Raw genomic sequence first — 18,046 nt, 5'->3', positions numbered from 1 at the left:
ACTGGGACATTAAGAAGATGGCCAGGCTCCCGCTCAAGCCCCTCATTACCATCCACATGTATAGTATCTGACTGGTCTATCAACAGAAACAGAAGTCAGGGAAACAAAACAAAAACCTGGCACAGGGGATGTGTGACTGTGCTGCTGGGGACATTGCTCTCTTATCAGCTGGCCCTGCAGCTCATAGTCTCCCGGGAACAGAGGAAGAATGCAAGCTATGCTTCGGGGAAGAAGGGATAAGAAAGGGGCCCAAAAGAATCCCAGAGCAAACCAGCACTAAGTGATAAAACTGCATAGTTCTTTTGAAACCATAGGGGCCACCTGATCTGAAAAGCATCACTCATCAACTGTTAGATAATGCCCCCAACACAACAGAAAACTGAGTTCATGTGATGATGCCATTTTCCAAATTTTAAAATGTTGAGCCTTTACTACAAAGAAATTCTTACAAAGCTACACGCAACATGAGTACAAAAAATGACAAAATCTGAGTTGTCATTTTACATAACTATGATACTAAAAAGAAATTAGGGAATTTGGCGTTTCATAATTTGGTTCAAAGGCTGTTTAACCTAACATCCCTGATCTTTAAGATGCAGTTCAAGCCCGATCAGGCCTTCCTTTGACGTCTCCATTCCACAGGTACTGAAGCACCACCCCCTTCCCCAGTCCTAGCTGAGCAGGAGTTCACTGTAACTCCTCAAATATAGTATTTAATCCCACTCTGCTCTGCATAGAAACTAGACATTTGGATGTGTATATTTTGTTTTCTTCAATAATATTCATTTTCAGGACTATGGAATATTTGAACTCTCGATTTCTAGCATGGTACCAACACTTATAAATGCTTTTTAAAAATATGTTTGGAGATTAGAAAGGAATTTCACAATGTGTACAAATGTTGAATCACTATGTTGTACATCTGAAACTCATACAATATTGCATGTCAATTATACCTTGACTGAAAAAAAAAGATTAGAAGGGAATTTGAAAACATGCAAAAAGGTTTGTATTTAGGTACCTGGGATTAATAACTTACTTTTAGCCTACCTTCTGTAATAGTGCTATATAGTTCTTATAATAAATGGGAGAAAAAGTTGATTGAAGGAATGAATGTTTACTTCTATACGCTCTCACAACTTAGGAAAATACACATAGAAAATTTTTTAACTCCTCAAGAAACTTTAGGACCACTGCTCAACTGGTGTAAGAATAAATGATAAAACCAGCATTTCAGCCCAGGCTTGCGTGACTCAGTGGACTGAGTGTTGGCCTGCGAACCAACAGGCCACTGGTTCAATTCCCCATCAGGGCACATGCCTGGGCTGCAGACCAGGTCTCCAGTAGGGGGCATGCAAGAGGCAACCAATCAATGTATCTCTTGCACACTGGCACATTGATGTTTCTCTCCCTCTCTTTCTCCTCCCTCCCCCTCTCTCTGAAAATAAATAAATAAAATCTTTATTTAAAATAAATAAATAAATAACCAGTATTTCTTACAACCACAACCATATTGCAAAACAAATGATCTCTCCACAACTTATCATTCTGACATAGGCACCTTCTCAGGACAAGGATGGTTCATTAGTGTCGGGTTTTCATGATTAAATTCCCATCTACATGATTATAGCATATTTCTACTGCCACCTGTTCATTACACCGCATAATTACTACATAAAACAACAAAACAGTAATTAACATTGACAAATACTCTGCAGAAACTCTGGTTCTAGGGAAAGGCTCAACCCATGCTCCTCTTGTCATTACTTAACTCCCACACCAGTGACGTAATGATTGCACAAGACAGCTGACACTTCAAAAATATAAGGTAAGCAACCAATGAGCCCCAACCAGAATATCCTGTTTTAGCATGTTTCCAGCTCCTCCAAATTGGTTAACATTTTAAATGCACTTTCACAACATTCTTTTTTTAAATACCTATCAATAACACAGACGGGATCAATTGCCACTGAAGTAGAACAGTGAAGTTTTTTAGCACATAAAGACCCACAACAGATTTTGCTATTGTGCCAGTAAGAGGTAGATAGTCAAAATCTACTACTTAAATTATACCTGTTAAATATTAACTGTGTGATAAAGTATGATTATAAAGCAATGAGGCTGATTCTCTATGCAATACAAGGGGGGAGGAAACTAACAAGTTCCATTCATTTCAAAATAGAAGCCCACTTTCAAACTGTATATGAGGACAATTCCAAAAACAGTAAGTTAGCTGCTAGCTGACCTGCTAGCTGAGGTCCAGGACATGCTTTGTGTTCCTGACCACTGGGCCGACCCTGCCTGTTCCATACACCTGGCAAACACAGACCTGGAATGTTTGAGAACCAGCCCTGTCCCTCTGGAAGCTGCTTACTTACCCTCTGCTGCCTTATCCACCCCAGACATTCGCTGGTGACACGCTTGGTGAACTCATCCCACCCGGAGCCACTCTGACAGGTGTACCCTCCGCCACCCTTGGAGCTGGCCCTTCGGACTCGAGGGACACTGATGGCTTTATACAGGGCGCGCATTTGCTCCTGAAGCTGCAGCAGTCTAAAAGGCAAGGAAAACAATTACACCAGCATGAGAAAACGGCCCGTGAAAACATGTGCTGAGTAAATTTCCCCTTTCCTGAGTCTCCTGGTATCTTGTGTCAGTAGAGATGTCACAAATGTTTTCTCTGAAAAATATTTTTCTTTACCACATTATGTGACTCTGAGTCACACACAAAAAACTTAAATATTACAAAGCTCAAAGCCTGAAGCATCATAGAACGTGCTGCTGGCTTTGCCTAGCGTGGCCGCACCTTTTGCTTTCTCTTGAAATTTTACCCTGGGAATTTCAGAGCAAAACTCCAGGTGCAATGTGAACAAAATCAAACTGCACATTTCTGCTTTAAACTGCAGTTCCAACTCAAAGATTCTCAATTTTGTTTTCATTAAACAAAATTGAGTTTGACTTGATATTACACTCTTACAAGACAGATGCTGGGCCCGAGGCCTTACAGTTAACATAACAAGCTGAACCCTTCAAAATAAGCCGCTCCTTTGGGCAGGTCTGTTCAATTGTCATGGCAGCTTTGTGAGTCCACAAAAGATGAAGGTAATGGTTTAAGTCAACTTGTAGTAGAGAGACATAAAGCTGCAAAGTGCCAAGTAAGCGAGCTGGACCTTGTGAGTATCTGTGTTTCCCTCAAGGGACTGGGTTGTGGGATTGAGTGTAACTGGGTATATGACATTCTCCCACATTGGCGCTAACTGGGGAGTACCTTTTTTGATAAGCATCACAAGGCTGACCCATCTGCCGCATCTCTCTGATCAAGCTATCAGTAATTTCCATCTGATCACTGGCCTGAGCAAAATACTCCTCCAGTTCTCTGCTCCGAGCTAGCTGTATTCCATCTCCGTATTTCAATTCCTGAAAGAGAGAATAAAGGGAGGTCCACTAGCCAAAATTTGTGGACTGTATTTTAAATTTTCACCAGGTTTTTAAAAGTTTATTTACCAAATGCTTATCTTTCCCCTTCTTCTGTATCTTAAATGCCTATCATTCATATTTACACAGAACTCTCACCTAATGGGAATATTACTGTGGAAGGAATACTATACCATTATACTGGCCAAGGTCTTTTACACACAAACTGAGCTTTTCCTGCATCTTATGAGAAAATAATTTTTCAGTTCTTAAAAAGATAAGTATCTAATTCACTATGTTGGGACAATTAATTTCCTTGTTTTGATGACACATTAATTATGTGAGATGTATCACCCAGCTTCACCTTTGGAGGAAGCTGGGTGATGGGAACCCAAGACGGCTCTGTACTATTTTTACAACTTCTTGTGAATTTATAATTATTTCAGTCCCATATGTGAGCTTTCTCTAGAATTTTAGAATTACTGCTTTCATTTGACTTCAGCCAAATGCCACTTACTTCTCTAAACAGAAATGTTGGTGAATATGGTACATTTCCCTGACATCATTGCACTTCAGTGCAGGTAAGTAAAAATAAACTGAAAATATAATGCCATGTAAATGTGTGGAGCTACATGTAAAATATATCCAGAGCCACTACAAATATTCACTCAGGACTGGGTGTGTACGTGTTTAACATGAAATCACCAGTGCATCATGTTTAGCTTTATGTAAAGGAATCATGTGAACATTTAGAGGACTTTGTTTCAAATCAGAGACTTGAAATAACCAGAACTAAAATACAGCTGGTTTTCTGAGCCTCAAATATCTTTTTACATGGGTTAAAGTTAACAAACCAGAATAAGAACCTACACAATATCTAAAATTAAGAAATTAGAACATTAAGATAGTCTCCAAACAGAATACATAAATTCATTTGATTAAAATCCTTCTTTTTATTTAACAGGGGTACTTTGCAATGAGTCAGATTTCAGATTTGACCCGTCCATTAATGTCAGCATCAAGGAGACTAAAGAGATACAATAAATTAGGGGCGGGATAAAAAAAAGTAGCCATAACCCCATCATTCTCTAGTCTGGTTTTAGCAAACTCAGAGCAAATGTGAATGCTACAGTCTTTTGAAATAAAAACTTTAAACAGAAAAGACATTTCTAAGCCTGTGTAAATGAGATCCTAAGCTCTCTCAGTAGTGTCAAGAAATTATCATGAGGCTTTCATAAATGCTACCATTTTTTACTCAATTTTCAATTGCTTATTTTTCCATATTTTTTTGTTTCTCAAATAGAATTGTTCTTAAAATATGGTAATTTTTTCCTGAAAAAAAGTACTAAATTGATGGTATACATCACAATCCAGTGACATAAAGCATTTCTAGGAAAAGAAAGTATTTCAAAATAAATGACAAGAGTGTTGCAATTCCAACAGCTTGTTGTAATCTGCAAGGTAAACATCTGTTGAAAAAAATTGTGTGAAAACTGGTTCCCATTGTTAAACCAACGTTACAAGTAGTTTAAGAAGATGTACATCCCTATCTAGTCTGTTTTGAAAAGATAATCTCCAAACACTAAGTGAAGGAAGGCAGGGAGTAAGGACGCATAGGTGAGGGCAGTGAGCGTATAAGTGAAACGAGAACAAAATCGGGCGTGGGTGATACTTGAGAACGAGAAGGCCTACCGGCTGCACAATCAGCTCAGCCCGCATCAGGCAATCCGCGCAGTTCTGCAGAAGCTCCTGGATGGTGTTCTGGTTCTGCTGCCTGGACATCGTTCCAGTTTGACTAATGAGACAAACACAAAGAAGCAGGCATGAATTTTTTCCCTATTCTGAAATAATTTCAAACTTTCAGAAAAGTTGCAAAAATGAGGAAAAAACACTCCTGTAGTCCCCTCTTAGCCCAGATTCCCCAACTGTTAACATCTGCCCAGTTGCCTTTATCCCCTTCTCTGTATGTAAATGCATTTATACATTTTTTCTTAACTATTTGAGAATAACTGTGGCCCTTTAACCAAAACACTTCAGCATGTATTTCCTAAGAATAAAGACATTCAATTATATAACCACAGTATAATTCTCAAATCAGAACATTTAAAATGGATTGAATACTAGTTTCTACCCTATGGAACTTTTTCACGTTTTACTTATTAGCCCAATAATGACTTTCACACCAAGTTTTTTTTTCCATGTCCAAGATCCAATCCAGAAATATTCTTTTGAGCTGTAAAAACACATTTCTAGCAGCTTATATAATACAGCCCTTGCTTCACCCAAGCACATTGCCCAGCCCCCAAGTCCCTCACAGCGTAAAGGTGATACTGGCCAGTCTGGCTAAGGAAAAAAGTAGGAGAAAGAATAAAGCTTATTTGACAGAACTATTTCTGCAACCACAGAGAAAGAAAATAATGTTAAACAAATAATGGTATGAAGAAAGTGATGGGCATTTAAACACCTTTAATGCAAAAACAAGCCACTTTTCCTTTCAAGATGATCCTAGAATATTTTTCTCTACAGTGATGCTCATCCTCATGCACATTTCAACTGAAGCCCTTTTCTGGAAGACATATGACAAAAACCTTAACACAACAGTGGTGTTTAAGAAGAATGTTGTAGATGTTCCATATTTTAAAGAAAACAATTACAGGAATTTAATTTGCTCCAGATATAAATAAAAAGAGCAAGATATAATAACACAGTCTTACTTTTTAATTTGCCAGGATACATTAAGCCACAGCACAGCCTACTACAGTTAGTTTAAGAGAGATTTAGCATATTAAATTACTGTGTAATGATCAGGAAAAGGTCTCACCAATGGGCTCCATGAAGCCTGAGTCCTTCATGGGACCCCAGAGCCACCTAGCTCTTGGGCCAGGTCCCCTGCAGATAAAACTGATTGATGACTGTTTACCAGACTGTCTCTTATGTATGTTTGTGCCTGTGTCTATGTCAGGGGTGGGTGGGGTGTCTGTAAGTGTTTATAGAAAGAACATACCATTTTTTTTAAAAAAAGGTTTGAAAAACACAGGCTGTACTATGCATAGATGGGGTAGAATCACAAGAAAGCAGGGAACTTCTCCCACCAGGCCTGACTCTGTGGCATTTCCACACTGGGGAGCACGGACTCTCTCTCTGCCTCTCTGCCACCCGTTTATGGTCCCTCCATGCAAGTGAGCCTGCCCAACAAGCCAGCACTAGCTGAATTTATGTGGGTGAGGAACCAAGCTTTCCCTGGAAACCACTCCCAGGTGATGACATGGTTCCCCCAGGCAGGCCCAGGCAATGAGCCGCCTGCACTGCCCACCTATCAAAACCAGGTCCCCACACCCCTCCTGAATGCAGTCAGCCTTTCTTCCACTCAGAACTCCACAGGAAATCTGGCACATTGCTTGTCCTGCTGAGATACAAACAGGACTGCATCAGTAGTCTAAACTTGCGCAAAATTCCAACTGACTTAGAACACTTTCCAACATGTACTTATTGTAAAAGAGAGAAAAGAAATTCAGAAATACAGAAACCTCATTTAGAACCCTAGGATGGAAAAGGGATTAGGAAGGTCCTGTGTAATTACATTTATTTTCTTTTATTGAAGGGAGATGAGAGTTCCTTTATTCTGAAATATTTAGTAATTCTGTTCAGCTATTTGGTTCAGAGGGTAATTCCCATAAAGAATACTAATCCCTAGGATATACTGCATTTTGCGATGTATCATGAGCAATTTTGCCCAAATTTTTGAGAAAGAAATAAGGATGCCCATTATACATGGGTATAACGATTACACATCATGGGTATAATAATCCTGCGTATAATGTACACAAAACCGTAGTTACGCATTATACATGGCAAAATATGGTAAGTGAAAGAGCTATCTCTTAGCATTAGAAAGTCCAAGTTTCTTAAATGGTTTAATAATGTGTGCTATTGTAAAAACTGTCACACACCGAGCTTTTAGGCAAAGGCACAGGGAGAAACTGAGTGAGCAGTATATGAGAACTCTCTGGCATCTTTGCAACTTTTATATAAATTTAAAATTATTCCAAAATAAAAATGTACTTAAAAAAACAGAAAGGCCAAACTCAGCTGTGAATGAATATACCAAAGTGTATTTTTAAGGTCAGTCTATGAGTAAATTCATTTGACAACAAAATATAAAACGCACCAGCTTCTTTTTACCCAACTTCTAGAGTAGTTAGTTATAGGAAGCTTAGAAATTAACTGCATCCAGGAAAAAGAAAGATGAGACAATTCAATGTTGGCTGAAAACAGTTTGCATTTTGGGGGGTTGGGGGGTAGTTCCCTCCTACTTTCAGAAGGCATACCTACTTCTAGAGAGAGAAGTTGACATCTCTATTAAGATAAGTCACCTTATCTGCTTCCCCTTACCTTTGGACATCTGAACTTAAAAAACAAACAAACAAACAAAAAAAACAACAGGGAACTTCTAATGCTGTTAACACTAAAAAGAATTCACCATGCTTTACTAAAGGACTTGTATGTGTTTATCATACAGGCCCCTGATGTCCACTAAAATCCTATGAGTTTTGCTTAACATTTTAGTAAATAGGGTAACAACTATGTAGGAAAGAGGAATTTATAAACATCTAATCCCTTGAAGGGTCAAAGAATGAAAAAGTTAAAGTGTTCAAATAATGAAGAATCTTTGGCATTGCTATTTGTCTACAGGAAAGTATGATCTGACTAATCAAATCTCATCTTATACATAACTTTTCAATCTGCGTCTGGTCCTTAAAGCAAGATTTACCTCTCCTATCTTTCATCTGTAAGATTCTCACTTCCGCTTGAGTGTGGCTAAGGACACTCTTTGGAGGCAGACCTAGGTGAAAAAGGGAACCTTTTGAAGAACTCAGTCCATCAAAGTGAAATGGAGGGAGGGAGACTCAGGCCCTGAGGTTTAATGACTGGGGAAAAGAAAATCTACCTTTACATTTCAGTTTGCTGGCTCAGTCCAGGGAAGAATCCACACAGAACTGGCTATATTCAAATCAAGGAGTAAGTGCAGATAGAAAGAGTTTTGGCCCGTTCTGTCAACCCAGCATCAAATACTGAACACTGCGCAGAGCTGGATTCTCCAGTGTGACAGCCAGCAGAGCTTGCTGTGGGAATGCATGTATTTTTTTTTTAATTGTGTGAAAATTTTTTAAGTCAAATCCTGTTCTTTATCGACCACACAACAATTTTAGATAGATTTTTTTTAATCTTAGGAATTTTCTAGACCTTGGTTTTCCATCTGTTAGGCTGGGTGGTATCTAAGATTTCCCTAGCTCATGCTTTCTGTAACTCTATTTTTATAAAATCACCAAACTCATTTCTCCTTTGAAAATAATACAAAAGCATGTTCTGTCCAATGGTAATAAGTTTCCACTTCAATTCATATAATGAATGCACTTTGGGAAAATGCAAAATCTTATCATGTGTGAAAAAATAATTTTAAATAAATTTACTTATTGAATAAGTATATAAGGATTTTAAAAACCCCTAGCCTTAAAGAAATTTTCAATATTGGTACATACAGGTGCAGAGATTTTAAACTACATTAGACTTCAACTAACAAGCTCTAAGTTCAGCTTTTAAATCCCATTTCAGTGACACGGAAGATAAAAGATGTCATGTTAAAAGAAAAGAAAAAGAAAAATCCATTTGGGCCAAATCAATAAAAAACTATTGACTTCCAAACTAAAATTAATAGTTGTCCTCAAAAAAAAAAAAATGTTAGTTCTTAAAAGTTTTTAACCTTTCTCAAATTCTGTTTTACCTTCAAACTCACAAAGACAAATGATTCATACTACAAAGAACCTGCCTGCACAAACTTTTTTAAAGTTCCTTCTAAAACTTGTTTAAACAAGTAATGTTTCCAGCAGCTTGCTCAAAGATCCCTTCACCAGTGGCTAAAAGAAAAACACGTTCTGGATTTAAATCCAAAGATGAAGCCCATGAATGTGTGAACAATATTACAGAGCTTTGTGTTTTATTTTACCACCTCTACATAACACTCTTTTCTTAAAAAGGACTCTAAAATCGGCTATCTTAAGGCACTAGTGTAACACTTGTTGCTAAGAATATTATGAATGAAAAAAATAATTATTTTGAAGAGAGGCAAGCAGTATTACAAGGTAAAAATATTTTTAAATGATAATAACTAGTCTCCTTGTTTTATAAAAGTAATTTTATAATAATCTATTCTGTTCATAAGACTCTTGGTCCATACCACCTAACCCTGTATTTCTTTTTGTATATACTTTCTGTCCCATTGGATTTCTTCTTCCTTCTTTCCCTTCCTCCATCTCTACCTCTTTCTGTCCCCCTTTCCCTCCTTCTACCTTTATCTTTGCCTCTATCTCTGGTCTTTCTTTTGTTCATTCATCAACATAGGGTCCCACACATGTGCCAGAAAACGGTGTCTTACGTCTTTTATATTCAGGTTCATGAAACAATATCCTTGGAAAAGCTCAATAAATATTTGTTGAAAATGTGATAATTATGTAATGCATTAATATTGATCTTAAAACCACTTTGCTTAGCTCTTTTTAATTTTCAAAGCATTTTCACATATATTATTTTGAGTTTCTTTACGGAATCTTAAGTATAAAGAAAAAAATGTGATATCTGTAAAAAAAAATTCTTACTTCTTTATTTAAGGACAATACCCCAGCTCCAAAGAGCACTAAACGCTCTACTGTCCTCCAGAAGTTACAGAGCAAATGCTGCCTCCTCTGTTCAGCTTTCCCACGCTCACCTCTGCCCTCCTTCTGCCAGTTATTTACACACCTGTATTCCCCACTCCTGGAGACTGAAGTCCCACATCTTAGTCCCACACCTTCAGCTCCTGACTGCACCTAACAACACAGAGTTTGCACACAGAAGGTACTTATTGCATGTTTGTTTAGTTTAGTAAAGTAGGGAAAAAAAAAAAAACAAAGTCAAGTAAAAGACTGATAATGAGGATGTTACCACCCACCTCATTACCCCAATTTCCAAAGCTCAATCAGGTAGCACATCTACTCTCAATCTGACAATAAGCAAAAAAGGGTGGGGTGTTTTTTTTTCCTATAAATTTTAAAACAGGTCCTCCTCTGATCCTTCATTTTGTCCTCACCCAGGAACTTTGGAATCAGGACTGTAATAAAAGTCCATTTCCTTTCCATGTTTATTATTTTTGCACTGTTTTTGATGGATGGGGTGGGGGAGGGGTGGGAAGCTGACTTAGCACATACCATTAACTTCAAAAAGAGAAAGGCAGACTTGGGAGTCCACTCCCTGCTCGGCCACTTCCAGTTGTACAGTCTGACACAGAGCAAGCTAGACTCACTGGGCTTGGAGTTTCTGCATCTGCAACATGGAGGCACACCCACCTCCTGCTGTTGCCCTGATGCTTGAGCCACTAATGTGTGCCCAGCAAAAAACGGAACCCTCACTGCAAGCTAGCTCTCATGTGACGGCGGCTGCTACTGCTGCTGCTGCTGCTGCTGCTGCTATGATGTGGTTCTCAGATTTCATTTTGCTTTTTCATTTTGTAACTTTTGCCACAGTTTATAATTTTAGGGATATCCAGCAGCAAATTGGGGGAGGACTGAGAAGCAGAGAGAGAGAAATGGATTAAGTATTAAGCATAAGACATTGCAGAGGTTCCTAAAATTACCTACAAGACCTGAAAATAATAGTTTAAGACAATTCAGAAAGAATGATATATTTTAAGAACATGAAAGAAACTTACTGAAGGGATAAGAAAATCCAGAAAAAGATGGGTTCCTTTCTTTCATTAAGCAGGAATGACATATGAATATTTGATCCTTAGAAATTCAATGTCAAAATGGGGATTTCTATTTTGAATTACTTCTTTATATGAAAACTTAAATTCATTCTGAGTTCTAAAAATAATCATTTACAAGTTATCAGATTATCCATCAAGAAGTCAACTACTTTCTAAAAATTTTTTTCAAGTGCCAGCGAAGCAAGGGACATTAGGTTTACATGTCCAAATTTTTAATTCCAAGCAAAAACTTAGACCTCTTCCTAACCTGTGGTCAATTTCATGAAATGTAGATTTCACATTCATAAGGTCTTTGAAGGTCCTGGACCCTTCCAGCCCAAAATGTAACTTGGGCTGCACTAGCATTTTACAGGACGTTGCTTCCAATGAGTGGCTCGCTTAATCTTGGGGTCTGTGGGCCAATGACATCAACATCAGAACCACACCTGACTACTTTCCCACGAGTGTAAGAGAGAGACAGAGAAAGACAAAGGGTGGGGCAGTGCTCCAAGCACTGATGTCTGCAGACTGAAGAAGCACTCTTCTAGAACCGCCTCTTCTGGAAAGACTGGTTAGCAGGGAACTGAGTTGGACTCTTCAAGTCACACCCGAGCCCTCCTTTGCTCCACCCTAAGAAGTCAGCATTGAGGCATTAGGGGCATCAGCAGTTTTTCTTCTTTCCCAAGACATTTCAATCACCTGAACAACAATGAATTATGCCCATATTTAGAGAAAAAATTAATGACTGTTGAAAGCTGTTTTGTAGATCTGACGAACAACTAGTTGCCTTAGCACAGCATCATACTGCGTTTTCCTAAGCAGATGGCAACTCCGCAAGAATATTAATGAAAGAACACCATGGTTATGGGATAAACAGTTCACAGAAATGCAACAAATTAAAAAGAAGTAAAAACTCAGAAGAGTTTACAAGCAGAAAAGACGAATGCTAATCACTACCGATTGATAATTCGATTTTTTTCTTGAGTCATTGTGGTACCCTGAATTCCAATGCAGCTCAATCACTGTGTGACCAAGGTCAAGTCATTTAACTGCTTGAACTCAGTTTGCCATCTGTAAAATGGGAAGTTTGTCATGAGGCCTGAGATAAATACACAATATACCTGGTACATCATAGAAGTGTTTGCCAGGTGATAGTAACTATTATTAACCACTGATCTGATATTCTTATAAAATATCTAACTTACTCAAACTTAATAACCATGTAAATGTTATTTGTCACATATTAAACTGAACTGAATCTTACTTTGCAATCATTTCCCAGAAATATATTTAGAAAGTCGATTCTATAAATCACCCACCTCTCAGCATGTTTCCTCAGATTCTTCTATGCCTGTCACACCTTGTCTTAGCTGAAACTGCCACTCCACCTAGCAATATCTGCTTTCCTGACCCACTGCCACCAAACTCTGATCAGACTTTTATCACCTCCCTCCTTCACTGCTCTAACTGCTTCCTTAAGCCAACTCCCTCCTGCAGGCTCCACTCACTTCATACCACCTTGCCCACTGCGACCACAGACACAGTCCAAAAGCTCACTTATGACCATCTTTTTTTTTTTTTCAATGCAGGAGACTTTCACTGGCTTCGATGAAAATCTGCAATGGCTCCCCTCTGCCTATCTAAATTTCCCACCATAAAGTCAAGGTGTCTCAGGCTCTGGTCCCAACCAACCCTTCCTCCTTAAGTCTTCCCCAAGTACAGTGAATGCTCAGAAAAGACATCACTCCATAGGCCTTGACTTTGCTTCTGGTTTCCCACCTCTCTGACTGTTCTCAAGCTCTTCTCTCCCCCTGGAATGCTCTCTGTCCACCCACCTTTACCAGCTGAAATAAATACTCCAAAGTCCAATTCAACACCACTTTTCTTTAGGAAATCTTACTAAAGTCTTATACAGATGTTATCTTATTTCCTTATGAAGCCTCTGAGTCATTTATACCCTTCTTGTCCCTTATCCTTTTATATTATAGTACTGTGTATCTATTTTCCTTTAAAGAGCATGCGCTCCTTTCAAGAAGCCTTCGTATTTTCAGCTTTGAAATTCCCCGACACCCAACACACAGCAGATGTTCTGGAAATACCTGCTGAATGAAGAAATGGAATTGAGATGCTTTCATTGTGTAAGTACAGGACTGTCCAGTCCAATACACAAGGAACACTCTCTAAGGGCACAAGATGACAGGAGGGCACAGAGGAGGGGCCTTGGGTTCTCGAGTCCACTCCGCCAACAGTGGACTGGGATTGGGGGCAAGTCTTAATCTCCTTGTCTCTAAAGTGGAAAAGTAAGGATTCTGTACTACTTAGTATTCCCTCTGATGCCAATTTAATGCAAATATACCTGTTTATTTCATGAAAAAAAAATACAGGCTTCTTTTAAAAGGCAGTTTAAAACAAACTTCAAATATATATCAAAAAGTGATCATGTGCATTTTGATTTTGAAGTGATGAGTTCTGGAGAAAAGCAGTAGCATTATAACCACATATTTCTGATGCTTAATGATTCAGATTTTAATCCCTTAAAATCACACTTTGATCAGCAGGGGCTTTGTCACTCGGCCACCAAACTTCACTACAGAGTTTTCATTTCTTTGAACTATAGGAATAAAACTGGAGTAATTCTGCCTTAATTGAAAATATTAATGCAACATCCTAGACCAGAAAAATCCAAAAGTTTATATTTTCAAAAATATACCTATTATGTTATCAAGCATATAATATTTACCAAACTTTAAAATATTAAGTAGAGCAGAGAAGTTAAATAAAGTAGAGGCAAATTCCATCTAGCCTAAAATAAAGACACAAAAGACAGGTTAGGGAAGAAGGGAGCATTACAAGTTAGATATAATACTGTCCTAAAAATTGACAAGTGTTACTAATGTAAAGGACAAAGCAAAGATGTTTCGAAGTCATTTCAATTGAAAAAATAAGAATCAAGCTCTCTACACACTCAAATTAGTTTACTAGGGAAGGGCTAAATAGAAACACCGACTGTTTCAAAAATCACCAATCGAATTCAACCATTAAAATAGCAATTTTTAAAAATAAATGAGTTCAAATTCACCTGGTAGTTTTCATGCTGGTTTTGTGTTTTAAAAACAAAACACCTTTATTTAGAAACACATTTAGACAGAAAAGCACTTATTAAATTTTCAATCATCATTCATTTAGCAGAGGGCAGGGGGTCACAGGTGGCATCCTACTTCCACAAAGCACATGCCATGGACAAACAAATCCCTCTGCAGGAAACCACAAAACCTCCAGGAAAACAGGCGCGGGGGCATGGCCTGTCTCTTCTGTCAGTCGCCACTATTTTTAAAAGCAGAAATTAGCATTTCCAGGCAAATCTGTAATATGCTAATTCTTCAGTTCCACAAAGATCGGTAGCAGCGGGGCAGGCCGGACAGGCTGGGGACACTCCACGACCTGATCGCGAAATAATGACCCACCGCCTGCGGACTCCAGTGCCCTAGGCCGATGCCAGGCTGCTCAGGCTGATAACATCAGTAGGCAGAAAAACACCCATCTCCACGTTAGGTCTGTCTGCCCTTCTCAGAGACGTAGAACTTGACAGGTTTATAAACGGCCGTTAGGTTGGAAAAACCGAACACAAAAAATGACGCTATACTATGAGAAAACGTGGAAACTCCCCAAAATTTAATATTTCAGTGAAGAATCTGTATAAACGACATATGTTTATACAGTTATTTAGCCAGTCTATTAACTACCAGTTTCTTCTACAAGAAGCCAAGGAAGTAACATTTCAATTAAGAGTAATGTTTATTTTCAATTTTAAAAATAAGGACTCTAGGATAACAGAGGCATATTAAAAGAAAAAAACACACACACAAAAAAAACCCCTTGGTTCATAAAATGCCGCAAAAAAGAATTCTGAGTTGGCTTTAAATCTGCGAATATTAAAAACGTACTTTCCAAATTCTGGAACACAGGGAGGGAAAAGTAAAGTTTCAGATTTAAATGGCTGGCCGAATTTTTAAAAATTCTTAAAAACCACAGTGAAAATGGAAAAAGTTTCTCCTCGTTCTCCCTATTGCTTGGCACTTTATTCCTGGAAATCCCCAGGTGCATTCTGCTCAGAAAAAAAGAGCTCAAGATGGAGACAATTCTTTACTCACAGCTCGCAAAATAAATTACCAAGATGCTCCAGGAAAAATAAGTGAGTTAAGTAAATAAATAAATCTAAGCAGAAAACAGGCAGCAACTCGAATCGTCCCTGCCTTCAAAACTGTTGGCCAAACAAAACCCCCCTGAAGTGTATTCAGGTTGTTCCTCCCCAGCCTGAGGCCACAAAGCAGGGTAAAATCTGTTCTGGAAATCAGGCGGCTTTCCCGAAAGCCCTACGCCGGAAGGGCGTGCGGACTAGAAGTTTGCAAGAGTAGGGGAGGGTGCGGAGTGCAAATTCTCCCGGCTCACAGGGGCATCCAGAGCCCAGTACCCGGGACACGGGAAATGCAGGTTCATTATCTTCCTCCACCCACTCAAGTGACTCCCTCTGTCGGTGTCCTCGATGACCCCCAGAAACGGACCCCGTCTTCCCAGTGGGCCTCTCTGAGGTACCTTGGACTAGGCTGCCCCCAACGTCGCCCCCGGGCAAAGGTGGGACGCGGCGCCCTCCCACGCCGGCTAAAGGTGCAGGACCCAGCGCCGCGACCAAGACAAGGAGATCGTTCTTGGATGCTTTGTAAAAAGAGGGAAACAAAGGACTCAAACGCGGGCTACAGGTGCGCTCTCCGGCCCGGGCTGCCGTGCGGCTGACTGAGCGGGGACCAGCGCCTCCCCGCGGAGCTGCGACCCAAAGGCCAGGTGGCAGCCCCCGCCGGGCAGCTTCGCTGGAGCAGCCGAGGAGGGCGAGGGCGGGACCCTGCGCCTCCCGGACCCGCAACCGCCACACAAAAGCCGTGGGGCTGCGGACGCAGTCTCAGAGTGACCAGGAATTTGTGATGAGCCAGTAGACGCAGCTGAGCGCCGAGTCCGACCCTGGCCACTGCAGAGGCCGGAGCCCTCGTCCCTTTGCCGTTTTACTTCGGTTACAGTTAGAGAAGTTGGGTTTTGTGGTCGCCGCCCCGCCGGCCTTGCCCACCTCCGCCCCCCACCTGCCGGACGGGACAAAGGGGATGCCAGCCCGCGCTGGCCCTTCCAGGGACAGTCCTGGAAGCAGCCGAGACCCCCACAGCCCGGCCCACCGCGCCCTGCCCGAACCCCTCGCTGGCTGGTCTCCGGGTCCGGTAAGGGACAAAGGCTGGAGGGAGTCCCCGCTCGCACACACCCACTGCGATACGCGCCGCGCAGCTGGCGTCCGGCCGCCTGGGTCCTGCCCCAGAGAGAACAGGAAATGCTTTCATGGCCTCGGGCAAACAGACTTTCCTCTTTCTGGACCTGGGTGTCCTCCTACGTCCGGAGAGAACTGTTCCTCTTTTTCCCAACGGGCCGGGATTGATTCTGCTAAGGGAGTGTGGAGACCCCGCTGCCCGACTCCGGAGCCCCGCGTGCGCCGCGCGCTCCGATACCCACCCGTAGCCGTCCGAGTTCTGGTCGTAGACCGTGTAGCGTCGGGAGTAGAACGTCCTGCTGGTGCCCCCGCCGCCGCCGCCGCCTCCGCCGCCGCCGCCGCCGCCGCAGGTCATCTCGTAGCGCAGGTCAGGGCCGGACTCCGCACGGGTCATACGGCCCAGCGTGTTGATCCGCGGGTGGGATCCTCCGTTGCAGCTCATGTTGGCGGTCACTCAGAGAGCCGCTCAGCGCCAAGGCATAAGCGAGGGTGACCGGCTCGGAAAGGGCGGAGGACTTCAAATGAAAGGCCAAAAACCGGAGACTAGAGTGGGGAGGCAGAAGTGTCGCGAGGAAGCCCCTCTCCACCGGGGCCGTTCCGGCCGCTGCAAGCGTGGCGCGGCGGGCGGAGAACCGACGCTGGCGACGGCGAAAGGCGGGGAGACGGAGCGGGAGGAAGAGCTGTGGTTCGGAGGGCGGCAAGGGCGCACAGGAGCCGGATCGCGGCTGGGTGTTGGTGTTGGTCGGTGGGGCGCGAGTCTCCTCCCCGCTGGCACCCGGCGCCGAGCCACACCTGGCCCGTTTCTTTCCAGGGCGGGGTACGGCCGCCGCTCCTCCCCCCTCCCCCGCAGGTGTCCCCGACGCGCGGTGCCGCCCCTCCCCACCTGCTGGCCCGCAGCTCCGCCCTGCGCCACCGAGGCCTGAGTAACACCAGGAGAGGCGGGGTTCCCCAGACCCTCGAGAGCCCAGGGCGCGGCTACCCGGGGTGCGATTTGAAGGGCCGCTGCGCGCAGCGCTCCGGCTGCAGTGGCCAGAGAGCGCGGCCCTTGCTTTGGACGATATTACGGTCCCCAAGGCGGAAATAAGATGAAAAGTAAGGAACGTTCATTTGGACACTTTCTTATTAAACATTTACTTTTGTTCATCTCTGGAAACGGTGCCAACCAAGTTTTGACTAGAAACATGATTGAGGAGAGTGCTTTGGGTGATGAGGTTTTGTTGGGGGGCTTTTTTTCAGTTTTCTTTTTTCCAGTAATCCAGAAAATTGCCGACATATAAAACGATTTTTTACACAGAACTACCACTTTGCGGAGCAGATGTCACCATAAACAAATAATTTCTTCGGCATAAAGATAGAAACACTATGCCCCATTTTTATGGAGTAACATGAAAATATAAATTGCAATTCTTTTCATTTTGCCCGTTTGTGGTCATTGAAAACTGGAAATTTCAAAGACTTCCACCTTTAGATCCAGTTTCCAAATTTTGTAGAGGAACCGTGGGAAAGCTGTCTCGCACTTCCTTGAGCACCTTCTCCCTCGACTGAGCCGT

General features: G+C 41.7%; 1 protein-coding gene across 2 annotated transcripts in view; it reads right to left on the bottom strand.

Annotated features, from left to right (window-relative positions):
* The window catches only part of DSP (desmoplakin), a 39,686-nt gene extending 22,559 nt beyond the window's left edge, over nucleotides 1–17,127 (bottom strand). For both annotated transcript variants that reach the window (XM_054591930.1, XM_054591931.1), the window contains exons 1-4: nucleotides 16,739–17,127; nucleotides 5,107–5,209; nucleotides 3,269–3,417; nucleotides 2,379–2,553 (exon numbers count right to left, since the gene is read on the bottom strand). In XM_054591930.1, coding sequence (XP_054447905.1) covers nucleotides 2,379–2,553; nucleotides 3,269–3,417; nucleotides 5,107–5,209; nucleotides 16,739–16,938 — 627 coding nt within the window. In that variant the 5' untranslated portion in view covers nucleotides 16,939–17,127. The remainder of the gene's footprint in view (nucleotides 1–2,378; nucleotides 2,554–3,268; nucleotides 3,418–5,106; nucleotides 5,210–16,738) is intronic.
* Nucleotides 17,128–18,046: the final 919 nt, after the last annotated feature.

Source organism: Pteronotus mesoamericanus, unplaced genomic scaffold, assembly GCF_021234165.1.
Source record: "Pteronotus mesoamericanus isolate MK-2021 breed Mesoamerican mustached bat unplaced genomic scaffold, CSHL_Meso_final scaffold_31, whole genome shotgun sequence".
Lineage (NCBI taxonomy): Eukaryota > Metazoa > Chordata > Mammalia > Chiroptera > Mormoopidae > Pteronotus > Pteronotus mesoamericanus.
Note: the sequence above shows the minus strand (reverse complement) of the source record. Positions and strands in the feature narration are given on the sequence as shown.